A 13589-nucleotide genomic window follows, 5' to 3' on the forward strand; every position below is an offset into this window, starting at 1 on the left:
TCTACAAATGTTTTCAGAAGACCTTTTAAATGCCAGGTTTAACAAGATAGAAAGCTATGAAACCAAGGCCTTACCTTCAAGGCATTAAAATAAAACTGGGATTCATGACATAAATACATGAAAAATTATGTAATTGTTTAAAAATATTAACAAGCATTGCAGGCAGTAACAGCAAGCATTTTACACATAATTAATTATTTCCCCAGGAATTCTTTAAGGAAATATTAGAAATGTCTATGACTGCCTTTGGATATACTTACACATGGATATTAATTAGTTTCTTTTACTATAACTGAATTCAGTATGTTAGAAAGAAATAAATTGGCCCTTCTTTGAAGCTAATTGGCAATTAAAGTGCTACTATATATTTTAAGGTAATTTTAAATGTTACTTGGAGTACATAAGAACAATATTCCATTGATGCATTCTTTAGACCATCCCAGGAAATTACACAAATCATGCACACATGTACATATGTGTGTGTGTATGTTTCCTTTCATAAGGTTGTTGTGTGTATATCCTCATAGCAGGCTCCACAGGCTCTTTTGTCTCTCATAACAGATATTTCTCTTATCTGGTGTTGGATGTCCCTAGTGAGGCTGAAGGCAATGAGGAATTCAGTAGTAAAATTTCAGAAAGTTGGAAGCACATCAAAGCTTATTCAAAAGCACAGATTTGAGTCACTGAGAAGGGCAATCGGCTTTCCCAAGGATATATAGCTACATAAGAAGGTAGAAAGTATGATGGGTCTCCTGGTCCAGGTCTCTTGATCTAGTTCAGGACCAAAGGTGTTTCCATGACATCAAGGAAGCACCTGTAAGGAAACATAAAGGAGAAGCCAAAAAGGTGACATGCCAGGTTCTCTTCCCTAAGTCTCTACAAGTTCTGTACTTAGAGTTGGGCCATTTTTAGATAGAATTCTTCCAGAAAACTTTGTCCTACAACCATATTCTCTTCTACTGAATTCCTTTTGCTGTCTGAGCAAAACTCACACTACACCATCACGCCATTCCTCTTAACCATTCCTATGAGAATGATTTGTCTTCCCAGTGATGATCTGTATTTCTGGAGGTCAATGATGAGAATAGGGTTTTGCCAGTGAAAGATTTTCTACCTATCACTTTTCAAAATGAATGTTTTAGAAATAGCTCTTCTTATATCCTCTAAAATGAATCACCTCTGAAACCAGCTGGACAAACAACTTAAGATTTAAAAGATTTGGTATATTAGTTAAGCATAGCTGCTTTACAGTATGTATAATTGAGGTCAACTACTGGCTTTGTGTTTTTTAGATAAGAAATCTGGGCTAGTCATTTTAGCTTCATCAAGACTCAGCTTCCTTAGATGTAAAAGGGGGAGAGTAATAATTGCCTCAGAGGGATACTGTGAAGGTCAAACAGATAGACTAGGGTACTTAGTAACAATCTTAGTAAGTAGCAGAAGTTTATATTATTGTTTTGAAAATTGTTAATTTCTTGAAAAATAAAAATCAATTTTCACACCGCTATTTTGAAAGATATTGGTATATTTATTAATGAAAGGCTTTAATTCAACTTTAAGAGCCTATTTAATTCAGTTAACTCCAAATTTTGATCCCTTAATTTTACAGATTATTTTGAAGTCTTTCACATAAGAGACTTTTGTTTACATTTAATTGAGAAATTAGTTTTTAAGCTTTAGAAATATTAACACCATTAATAAGCTAAATATAAACAAATACAATATTATTATAAAGAGAATAATTCTTAAAGTTCTTGGAAATTGTGTGTTGAATATACAAATAATGATAAAAGTAGCTAAGGTACTTTTATGATTATGGAGAACTGTGTATTATTATTTTTGATACTGTTTACAATGCATTTAAGCATGCAATTGCAGGTGTTTGCTTAGGCAGAACTATAATTTCTTTCATCAGAGAGAAATTACCTTCATTCCTTTTAAGAGTATTCCAGAATGATTTCAAATAATGATAAAATGCATTTGGTACATATCTATTACTTCAAAAATTCTAATATTTTATCAGAAGGTCATTAAAGTAAACACAGATTATGTCAAAATTAATGGCTTATCAGATATTATATTTTCTAATAGTAACAATATCATTTATATACTTGTATAAAACCTTTAATGTTTATTCTTATTTAATCTTCATAGTGACCTTATGAAGTAGGCAGGTTTTATTGTCCTAATTTTACAGACAAGAATTCTGAGCCTTGAGGGGAGATTCAAAGAGGGTAGCCAAGATGATAAGGGACTTCTGACTTAAATCCAGTTCCCAGCATTCCTCATTGGCTTGCCCTTACCACTAGAACACCAGTCCTGAGAAAAATTGGTATTTTGTGCGTGTTTCCTTTCTTTTATAATCTTGAAGTTTTGGCTGCTAATGGGAGATTAAGGTTAAAGAATCCAGGATTGCTTATAAGGCAAATAATAAGAAAATAGGAACTCAAAAAACTCAGTTATTGGGTCCAATAGACAGGTGCCAAGGTAGCAAGAAAGCAGAGAAGATATTACAGTAGGAGGTAGGATTTAGACTAGACTTCAGCTTAGTGATAGTTCAAGTTTAGAGGCAGGAGAGGAGAAGAGAAAGGAAACGATGTCAGGAGCAGGTGAAGTGGTGCAGAAAGCTCCCCTGCAGGAATACACACAGCTGGGGACAGGGGTAAGGGAAATGATGAGAGATAAGATTGAAAAGTTTTCATTGTTCTGATGGTAATTTTATGCTTTATCCTTCAGTGATGAACACCTTTAGAGAACTCTGAATATAGGAGTTACTTGTAGGATGATTAATCTGAGTGTGAAGCAGTGGGATGGAGTTGGAACAGGAGAGGTAAATGTTAGAAGGACAGATCTGTCCACTTAGGAAATTACAACAGTAGTCCGAGAATTAATTAATTATAGTATAGAGTGTATGATAAAACTATTTCATGGCTTGATTGTCTTTTTCTAATTGTTACACATGCATCACATGTTTACATTTAATTGTATGGAAGTCATATGGTAATAATGTGTAGTTGTATAGGATCTTTCATAGATTTTATGTAAGTGCCAGGAAAGTCAGAACTAAGTCTGTTGATCATTCTGTGGCACACGTGAATATTATCCATTGACAGGAGAAATGAAACTATCACAGTCACGTTAATAATATTCATCAAGGAAATGGAGCCCATAATAGCCTGGTTGTTCATTCATGCTGAAGGTACCGCAGTGGCTGATGTTGCACATGTCTTTTCCAGGCATGTAGTGGCTGCATCATATCGGTTGGAGGCCAGATTCCAAACAACCTGGCAGTCCCTCTGTACAAGAATGGGGTTAAAATCATGGGCACGAGCCCTCTGCAGATCGACAGAGCCGAGGATCGCTCCATCTTCTCCGCTGTCTTGGATGAGCTGAAGGTGGCTCAGGCACCCTGGAAGGCTGTTAACACTTTGGTAAGGAAAGAAACACATGTCTGTTTTTAATGTTCTCTTTTGAAGAGTCATTACCTGAATGTTAACTACTGCAGGTGTTAACTGCAGGGCAGATAGAAGGCAATGTGCCGAGTGAATTTAAAGTGGCTGTATTTCCATGATTGTGGTTAAATGTTGGTTATAAATTGATAGGAGTATTCTCATTAAGATTCAGACAATGAAAAGAAGTTCAAATTATTTTTGAACTAGGTTAGATATTTAGAATTGGAAACTAGAAATTTTATGTATTACTGGTGCCCAATTTACATTTTAATGGTGTCTTTTGAGAGAAAGAATAAAAACAGTTGGGTTACTACTTGTTGTAATGATACCATTCTGCACTGATATCATTCACTGAATATTTTAAACTATTCATACATTTTTGTTATTGTTATTTCCATTAATCAGAATGAAGCATTAGCATTTGCAAAGTCTGTGGGATACCCCTGCTTGCTGAGACCTTCCTACGTTTTGAGGTAATACATTGTTTTCCAAAACAATAATTTAAAAATCTGGAGATAGAGAACTGCATGCTGTATGCTAATAGCACTAGGCTTTGATATGTAGTAATTTGTAAGTCCATCAACAATCCCCAGACCAACACAGCCGATTGAGGACCTATGCGCAGTCCTTTGGCGCAATGTTTTTCCTTCAGGGAATGGCAATAAGAAGACATTACATTCCTACATCTTAGAAGATGCCTAAGGGCATCTCGTTGCCAAAAGATGGGAGAATAGTTTTTCGGTAGAGAAGAGGACAATTAAAGAAAACCAAAGTACAAAACCAAAGCAAAAGAAGGGAGATATCTTCCCCCAGCATCTGTTTTCTAATACCTGGAAATGGCAGCTTATCTTTGATTGTGATCAGCACCCTCCATGGTGCCTCTCGTTTGAATTTTTGAGTTTTTGAAATCACATTCTTTAATAGATGAATTATAATGGTGTGGGACATGGGCAATGAAAATCTTTTATATTAAACCTTGAGACTAAGATCTATCATCAAAGGAAAAGTTGTGAATTATCACTTCCTCTCTTCAGATGTTACCACATGTAAGGAGCTACTTCACTGAACAGGGGATAATAAGAGAAACACAATTTGCTGTGCACAATTTGAAAGTGTAAATGGAATTTGAGATGGGACCCTTTAAAATAATGAAAAATTTCAAATAAGGTGGAAAACTTTCCTTTTATTTAAATGACATTTTGCATAAACCACAGTCTAATAATACTATTCCTTTGAGGTATTATGTAAGTTAATTTAAACACACATATTTAAGGGAGGCTGGCAGAAAGCAGCTTTGACTATTGCTTTTTCCTTTCTCATCTTTATCTATATCTTTGTTCTAGTTTCCTATACTGTAAATTATCAGCATTATAGCCTTAGCTTTCTTGAAGAAATTGAAACCATTTTATACAGAGCTTTGTAACAGAGTAGAAAAGATAAAAAATACTACCTTTAAAAAGGAAGTGAAAAGAAATGTTTTTTCCTCATTTATTCCCCTTTTAATTCTTTCTTCTTTTCTTCCACTTTGAAAATGTCAAAATTAAGAGTAAATTTATTTTAGATAGTGTTTTTCTCAACTATTTAGAAAGGAGGACACAGTTGAACACACTTCAGTCACATATTTTACATTATATTTGCAAATATTACTAAAAAATTAATTTTTGTGTCGCTTGGCTGAGGTAATAGACTGCCCTGTTTTGACTGGGAACCTGTGGGTTAAGATCAGTTTTTGGTAATGAACTCTGAAGAAAGAGGGTTAGAGAAACTAGGTCCTGGGAGGAATCCTATTAAGGTTCAAGAATTACTTGAAACCAGTAGAGAGTTAAAAGAGCACATCAGAAAAAACAAGCCTTGGGGATGTGCCCTTTCTAGAGCTAGCATAGTTTTCTTTGGGCTTATCATAGGTCTCAACCCCTTCTTCATCCCCAGCTCTGGTGACTTTTTCCTTTGGACAGTTGTTCTGTCGATTAGATTAAATGGAGTAAAGTCTCAGTTTATTAGCAAAAGGTGCCTTCTTAAGCCTGATTAAAACGAGAGGTTGCCTGGAACCGTTCTGAAAAGCAACCAAGTCTAGGATGCTTTACTCCCAAAGTGATAAAGAAACTGACCTGTTTTCCAACCCCTCCCTTCCCAGCGGGTCTGCCATGAATGTGGTGTTCTCCGAGGATGAGATGAAAAAATTCCTGGAGGAAGCCACTCGAGTCTCTCAGGTAGTGTTTGATCTCCTACTGTTGGCATTTACTTCTGTCCATTGATACTTCATTACATGTGTTGGTTTTCTTTTCACACATGTCGGGAGGATGGTTTTCCTTTTTCATTTTTTCTATCCACTAGTCTCCTACAGGTGGAGGTGAAAAAACTCAAATACATTTAATTATACTCAGATCCCAGGGTTAGTTGAAGAAGAGGAGAATCAACATGTATTTGATGACAACAAAGATTTATGTAAGTTTAGACTCCAGGAGCCAAGTTGGAAAAACATCCTGTCTGATCATGAGTGAGATACTAGTAAAGTTATCCCTGGATTCCGTAGCAACCATGCTCATGAACCCTGATTTTTAATTCTCACATCTAAGAGACTTTGGCTTAGACAGCCTTGCTACTTCAATGGTAAATCCCTTTGCTCACCTATTGATTTTTTTTTCATTTTATTACATTCCATTTTAGTTAATAAAAATGTTTATAATTTTGCGGTGATTCAACAACCTCCCTACACTGCCCCAGTGTTTCCTCTCTCCTGTGGTGTTACCTCAATATGCTCCATTTAAGATTTACCCAGTGGAGTTATTGATCTGCACACCTTGTACTGTAGTGGATGAAAGTAATGTTTTCCTTTCAAAAGCTAGTTGTGGCTAAAAATATATACAGAGAGAGCGAAAGCATAACTTATAAAAAAAGCTTTGATGCTCAGTGAGGGAAACGTGGAGGGAACTGCAGAGTGAAATCAGAGGCAATTCAAAGAGGAGTAAAGAGCATGGACCATCCCTGCACGCATGCAGCCGGACCCCCTTCTGTGTGATATTTGCTCCCCAAGGACACATGGGCAGTGAAGGAAGTGGATAAGGATACAGGGGGAGAAGAGACCAAGAGTATAAAAAAAGAAAACCAAGTGGATTTAGAATTCACTTCTGTGTGAAAGTCAGATAACTGAAGAAGGAATCTCTCTAATGAGCCAGCTTTCATTAGGGACCCCTGGAGGGAGACACTGCCTGCCTTCTATTTAATCCTCGGAGAAACCTTTGGAGAAACCAGCGCTGAGATCCAGCTGGTGCCCTGTGAGTGATGAGGCAGGTAGCCTGTCATTTATTTATTTATTTATGGCCTGGAACACTGGATCTCATAAGACCCCTACTTAATAAAATATTTTTAATAATATTTTTTATTCTGCCAGTATATGGGTAGAAGCTTTACAGGACCAATGTGTTATGTAATAGGGATGTCCTCAGTAAGTACTTTCTGGTTCAAGTCTCTCCAACAAACTATAGCAGAATCTGGTATTCTCAATTCAGGGATGCTGGAGTAAAACCTGCTCCATCAGTCATTCCTCTGTTTATGCATTCATTCATATTTAGAAGCTGCTAAATAATGGCATTGTTCTCCGTATCGGTGGGTACTTTCATCAAAAGATAGATAAGTCTCTGCTCTCATGAAGGACTCTCTGCTAGAGACATCAGATAATGAGCATTGCAATAGAAAAAAAAAAAAATGACCTTGAGGTGCAGTGTAAAAGTACTGGAGTTTAGTCCCTGAAAAAAGGACTTTTAAATTGATTTAAAATAGTTGATTCATAGTTAAAAGGCTTACATTGTGGGTGTGATATGGAAAAAAGAATAACATTTTAAGGATCTGAAATTGAAAAAAAAAGCTTGGAGTTTCTAGAAACTAACCAAGTATTCACTATATGGCTAAGGCACCAAACATGGTGGGGAGTTTGATTATAATCATGGCAGAAAAGTTGACAGAGGAGAGGCAGATAAGGAAGACATATTATAATACGTCTGGATTTTAGTCATACTTCTATTTTAAAAAGATTTCCCTGCTGTAGTATGGAGAGCTAACTCTGGGACAAGCCTGAATCATGGACAGAGGTTAGAAGGCTGTGGCCGTAGCTCAGGGTAGAGGTGACAGTGCATTGGATCAGAGTAATGACAATAAGGATGGAGAAAAGTGCACGCACTCTAGAAATACTGAGGATGCTCCTTGAAGGCAATCAGTGAATGGACAGAGGTTGAGGGAGAAGAGGGTAGTGGGATGACCCCTGAGTTTCTGCCTTGGACAACTGGAGTGATGGTGGTGTCATTTATGTGAACAGAGAACACTGGAGAAGGAGAAATTCTAGAAGGGGAAGTTCTGTGTTTAAATTTTGACCTTTTATATTTGCTATGTCTGTGAGGAGTCCAAGCAGACATGCTTTAAAAGAAGAGGGTTCTATAGATTTGGAATTGAGAATCAAGATCACAGCTAAAGACAGAGATATAAATATAGATTTGTAAAATAAATAGCATACCATTTTAATGGAAGCTCTGCGAATAAAAGAGAGTATAGAGGAAAAGGAACAGTTAAGAAAGAGAAAAGAGGAATACTGGCAAATAAGGGCTAAGAGAAGAAAGAACCTGGAAGGAGCCTGAGCAAGAAGCACAGAGGGATGATTTATGGAGACCAAAGGAAGAACATGTAAGCAACGGTGTATAATGTTGCCATAAAATTGAAATTTATTAAGAAATTTTCTTCCTCAGTATAGCAAGGACTAGTTCATAAATTTGTTCCATTGTCCAGGATTATGGGTGCTGTTGTTGCACTCAGATCCTTTTATCTGTGAGACAACAAGTGGTGTGGGTTGCTGGGGCCTAGTGCATAGAGGAGAGATGCCCCAGCCCTGGAGCTCTTCCTTCAACCTCTTCATTTTAATCTGGAAAAAGCAAGCAGTGGCCAGTGGCAAGCAGTGAAGAGCATAGCAGCACAGTCATGAAGGAACTGAGTGTGGGAAGAACTTCAAGAATAAGGGGGCTGAAATAGCTGAGAAGAGAAGGACATTTTAAGATTAGTAAAGAAAAATGTTTCATTTTGCAGTTGCAAATGTCATACTTTAGAAGCAGTTTAAGGCATTCAGTGCCAGGTAAAGGTGTCCATCTTTGGCTTAATGAAAATGGATAAAAAATGCTACTTATTTTGTTTCTAAGTTATCTTATTATTCTCCTCTAGAGAACTTATTAGGAAGTTGTAGTATTTAGAAATGAGAAAGATAAGTGTAGAAAGAGAAGAAGAATCTTAACCAATAATAATTTATAATTATTAATAGATATTTTACTTCATAACTTATCTATAACTCTGGAAACAGAAAAGGAGCCCCATTCTGCCCTCTCTGTAAGCCCCCTCTTTTCTCTAACTCACTTAGAAATCTGTGTTTGACATTGAAAAACTCCTGTTTAGTTCACTGAATACTTAAACTTGGAGAAACACCTTCTGTCTCACTATAAACAGAGAATGACCTTGTTCTTACAAAACAAGTTGGCTAATGAGTTTGTAGTGTGTTTAGTGTGAAGTTTTTTTTAAAAGTATTGCCCTGGTATTTGCTTAAGGTACATAGCTTACTTGACACTACACAGATAATTTCGGCTAAAAGTTCTGTCCTATTTTCCTTTGTGACAGGAACACCCAGTGGTGCTGACAAAATTTGTTGAGGGGGCCCGGGAAGTGGAAATGGATGCTGTTGGCAAAGAAGGAAGAGTAAGTACATTATCTTCATCTCTGTTTTCCCATCAAATATTTCTTTTTCCTGGCAGTTTTGAAACATAACAGGTTAAAGTTTATGATTTCTATCAAACAGGTTTCTAATAATAATGGACAAGCTGCTCAGTCAAAAAATGTTTTCAAATTCACTGACACTTCAGTTGATGTGTCATGGGTATCATTTTTCCTGCGTTTCATACTTAGAATTTCTCTTTGATGATATTCAAAATTAATTATCATCCTGTACTCCTCATTCTTTTGAATAGATTTTCTCTCTCATTTTCTTTTGTTTGTGTTTCCTTTTATGTTCCAGTGGATATTATAAAAACATCCAATAATTTTCTTTCTGAAGTTCCTAATTGAATCCCTGGTTTTTCTTCTCTCTTGATTTTCCATGTGCCTCCTTTTTATTGGGTTAATAAAGGCAAAACCAAACAGAGTAGAGGGGATAATGATAACAGCATAAAATTGGCTCACTATATCACATCTTGTACTGCTAATGCAATTAATACATCTAACTTCAGGGAGAAAAGAAGATATAAAAATGCTTTCCTTCAGTTTGCTGGTCATGTAATCAGGCATTTATGATTTATCTTGAATTATAAGAAGTTATGTCTGAGGAAGTCGATGTCATTTTATTTGCTTTAAGGAAATAGGAAAGGTTGACCTTCATCTTCTACTTTGCAGATAATTCAAAACACTACTGAAGATGTTAAATTTATTTTTTTCTATCTTTTTTTTGTCTTCTAGAATAACAGTTCAAAGTGATGTTTGTTTTCTGAAAAAATGTATCTATATAGTAATGATGACTTCTTACTATATAATTATATAATCTTAAGTGGAGGCATCCTTAGAAATCATTTATTTCAACCCCGATGACGACTCTCCAAAGATGAGAATTTATTTTTATTTCACAGCCTCCCTGGAAGGTGGTCATTTTTTATTGTTTATTATTTTGAAGACACAGAACACAAAAAGGTTGTAAGATTTTATTGATTATTTTTTATTTTATTTTTTAAAATTATTTATTTGTTTGTTCTTTTTTATTTTTAGAGAGAGGGGAAAGGAGAAAGAGAGAGAGAGAGAAACATCACTGTGTGGTTGCCTCTCACTTGTGCCCCCAACTGGGGACCCGACGTGCAACCTAGTCATGTGCCCTGACTGAGAATCGAACCACCGACACTTGGCTAGCAGGCTGACACTCAATCCACTGAGCCACAGCAGCCAGGGCTATTTTATTATTATTATTTTTTGTTGTTGTTGACATCTCACATATTTCTTCTTTTGAGCTATGGTCTGCTTCCCTAGAATTTTCCTCACTGACCTCTGACTTCCAGAGGTATAGGATATAAGTTTAGTTTTTCTACTTTTTCAATATTTTCAATATTTGAGACTGAGTTATTAAAAAAAGACAAATGTAATAATACCAGTGTGGAAGTGGAGAATGTAAGTCTGGCTTAGAAAAACAATCTATATATTTCTTCAAATTTTGAGCTGGTAAAGTTGGTTTGATTTGGCTCCAAGTTGCAAGATAAGCTCTTGGCCTGAGCTTCTCTCAGACATAGACCACTTATCACCCTGACCTCCCTCTTTTGGAAATGTTCCAGATTATTCACATTATTTTTAATGAGTCACACTCAGAAGTAGACGTAGTACTTCAGATATCTTATGATATTTTCAGAGCTCAGTTGGACCATTGCCTCCTCATTTCTAGACACTATAAAAAAATTAAGTGCTTACTATGCATTAAATATCATGCCAGACACTGCATATGTGTCCCCTTTTATCCTTACAAACATTCTATGAGACAGATACTATTGTTATTCCTATCTAAGCATAGACCATGGTTAAGCAGATAAAGTATGTTGCCCAGGTTGCAGAGCTGTAAATGACAGAAGGAGGACTGAGACTCAGATGTCACTCTGCTCTAAGTCATCTGTAAATCTGATAAGCAAATCTTCTCTGTAGTTTAAGTCTTTTACAGTCACCCAATTATTCTCCCCCACTCTAAGCTTTATCATTTCCCAAAGGCACATGTTATAACATTCAGGTTATAGTGACTGAGACTATCAACTTTAGAATCTGACAGATAAAAGTTCAGAATCCTTTCTCGAACACATAATAGTCACCTTTACTTGAGTTATTTATCCTTATATTACCTAAGTTTCTTTACTTATAAAAGGGAACAAGCGTATTTTCCTTTTGCTTCCCTCTTCTCTCAGATTTCAACGTAAAGATCTCTTGATCTTTAGATCTGAACTGTTCTTTCTGGTTCACTTAAGTTATGACATTTACCTAGCTAGATATTCCTCTCTCCCATCTTTTTTTCCTTTTCAGTGTCTAAAACCTAACCTGGAAGGAAAAGATAAAGGTATCTCCAGTGCCTCCCAAATGCTTTAGTTTTCTGTCTGTTCTGAAACGTCAATATGAGTTGGTTTAGCTGTCCTCTTTTCCTATTATTTATACCCATTCTGATCAATGGAAGAAGGCGGTGAGCTCTCAGCTGCTCTCAGGCTCCCCTAGAGGCAATCTGTCACCGCACAGGGAGGCCTGAAAAGTCCACGCAGACTGCTCTTTCTGCTCTTCTCATCAGGGACTTGGCAAGGAAACCAGTCAATGCTTGAGGCATCTGTCAGAATCAAAGGGGTGGGCAAAGCAGTAGTTTCACTGAAGTGGGTGCCTGACAACTCTTTCTACAATCTTCTTTTGGCCAGGTCATCTCCCACGCCATGTCTGAACACGTGGAAGACGCAGGTGTCCACTCGGGAGACGCAACTCTGATGCTGCCCACACAAACCATCAGCCAAGGAGCCATTGAAAAGGTCGTTATTTATAAATAAAAGTCAACGGGGAAAAAAGCAAAGATAAGAACACCTTTTAAAGCTAGGTAGCAATGTCAGACATGCCCCAGATAAAACTTCATTATAACGGGAACTTCCTTGCTCTGAGTTGGCTGGGTATTTTAAAGATAACGATTTCCTTCACTGCCCTTCAGAGCTTGTTTGGTTGTACGCTAGCGCAGTGGTTCTCTAACTTCTGTGTGCTTCATAACCACCTGGGGAGCTTGTTAAAGGACAGTCCCCGGACTCCAACCCAAGTTTCTGAGTCTGTAATTCTTGGAAGAGTGCCCAAATTCACATTTTTAATGTTTCTAAGTGATGCTGTCGCTCCTGGTCTGGGGGCCACATTTGGAGTACTGTGCCATGTGTGATGCTAATATCTGAGAGCTACTTACAGGTGAGCGGCATATAGAGTAATGTCTCCTGGTTAGAAGCAGGCAGACAGCAGTCATGCACGAATCTTCTGGACCCAATGCTTTCACTGTCCACCTCTAATCCCACCTCAAACCAGAACCTTCTGACATGTTGACTTTACCCCTGTTTTAGAACCACTGCTTTAAAGACCTTCCCAAGAAGGACGACTCCGCCTCAGTTTTCACTATGCATTGCTAGGGGGATTCTTAGGGACTCTTGTTTTAATTCTTGTGGGTGTTCCTTTAGCCTTCAGGTATCTTAGGTCAGGGTTGGCTTTTTTAGCGAGTCTTTGCAATAACCGTGCCATCAGAATCTCAGCAGGCCTGTCTGGCTGTACGTTGGGTTGGGTTCTGTGGGTTGTACTTTATCCCGGAATGAGAAGGTGGCAGGATGCTTTGTATCCCCAGCAGCATCAAAGAATGTGCTGCGGTTGCTCTTATCAGAATAAATGGCTTCAAGAGCTCTGATTTTTCCAAATCTCTCAGAGCTCAATGGGCCATGGCCTCTACTTCCTTTTACAACCAATTAAGTTGGAGAACCAGTCTTGTAAGTTCAAGGAGTGAGGAGCTCTAGCTTCTGCAGTCAATGCCATCTCTTGGCATGGGCACCTTCTGGCTCTGGGTATAGGATACAGAAATTCCTCTATGTGACGTTCAGACCCTCCCTGCAAAGAAACACCATTTCCTTCTGACCATAATACCTACCCCCGAAGAGACCAGGGCAATAGGAAAACAGAGAAAAGAAATCTCTCTGGACTCCTTACAGTACCATGTAATTTCAGGGTCTGCACCTCTCAGCAGGTGGGTCATTAGATTGATATAAAATTTGGTTTTCAGTTTCTGATTCTGAAGAAACTAAACCCAAAGGATTCCATTTAACCTCCAAGTTAAAGCAGAATATATCACTGTAGGTAGGAGTATTTATTTGAAAAATAAGGAATTCTATAAAATTATATTTTCCCCCTAGTATCCTGTTGTGAATATTTAGCACATATTATTGTGTTGATAGAAGTCTAATAGTGGCTGCTATTATTTTATAATTATTGGAAATGTAGCTCTCTGTAAAGATAAGTTAAAGAAATAGAAATTTAAGGTTCCATAACTTTTTTTTTGATTTATACTTAATATATGCACTGAACACTATATTATTGTTC

At 37.1% G+C, this 13589-nt stretch overlaps 1 protein-coding gene across 1 annotated transcript in view; it reads left to right on the plus strand.

Annotated features, from left to right (window-relative positions):
- Positions 1-13589, plus strand: part of CPS1 (carbamoyl-phosphate synthase 1) — a 114699-nt gene that overhangs the window by 82679 nt on the left and 18431 nt on the right. Inside the window, exons 26-30 of the mRNA XM_090283365.1 lie at positions 3237-3431; positions 3858-3925; positions 5587-5662; positions 9102-9179; positions 11897-12004. Of these exons, the coding sequence (XP_090139491.1) occupies positions 3237-3431; positions 3858-3925; positions 5587-5662; positions 9102-9179; positions 11897-12004 (525 nt within the window). The remainder of the gene's footprint in view (positions 1-3236; positions 3432-3857; positions 3926-5586; positions 5663-9101; positions 9180-11896; positions 12005-13589) is intronic.

The sequence above is a fragment of the Furipterus horrens genome, unplaced genomic scaffold, assembly GCF_987537825.1.
Source record: "Furipterus horrens unplaced genomic scaffold, mFurHor1.1.pri manual_scaffold_1, whole genome shotgun sequence".
In the NCBI taxonomy this organism is placed as follows: domain Eukaryota; kingdom Metazoa; phylum Chordata; class Mammalia; order Chiroptera; family Furipteridae; genus Furipterus; species Furipterus horrens.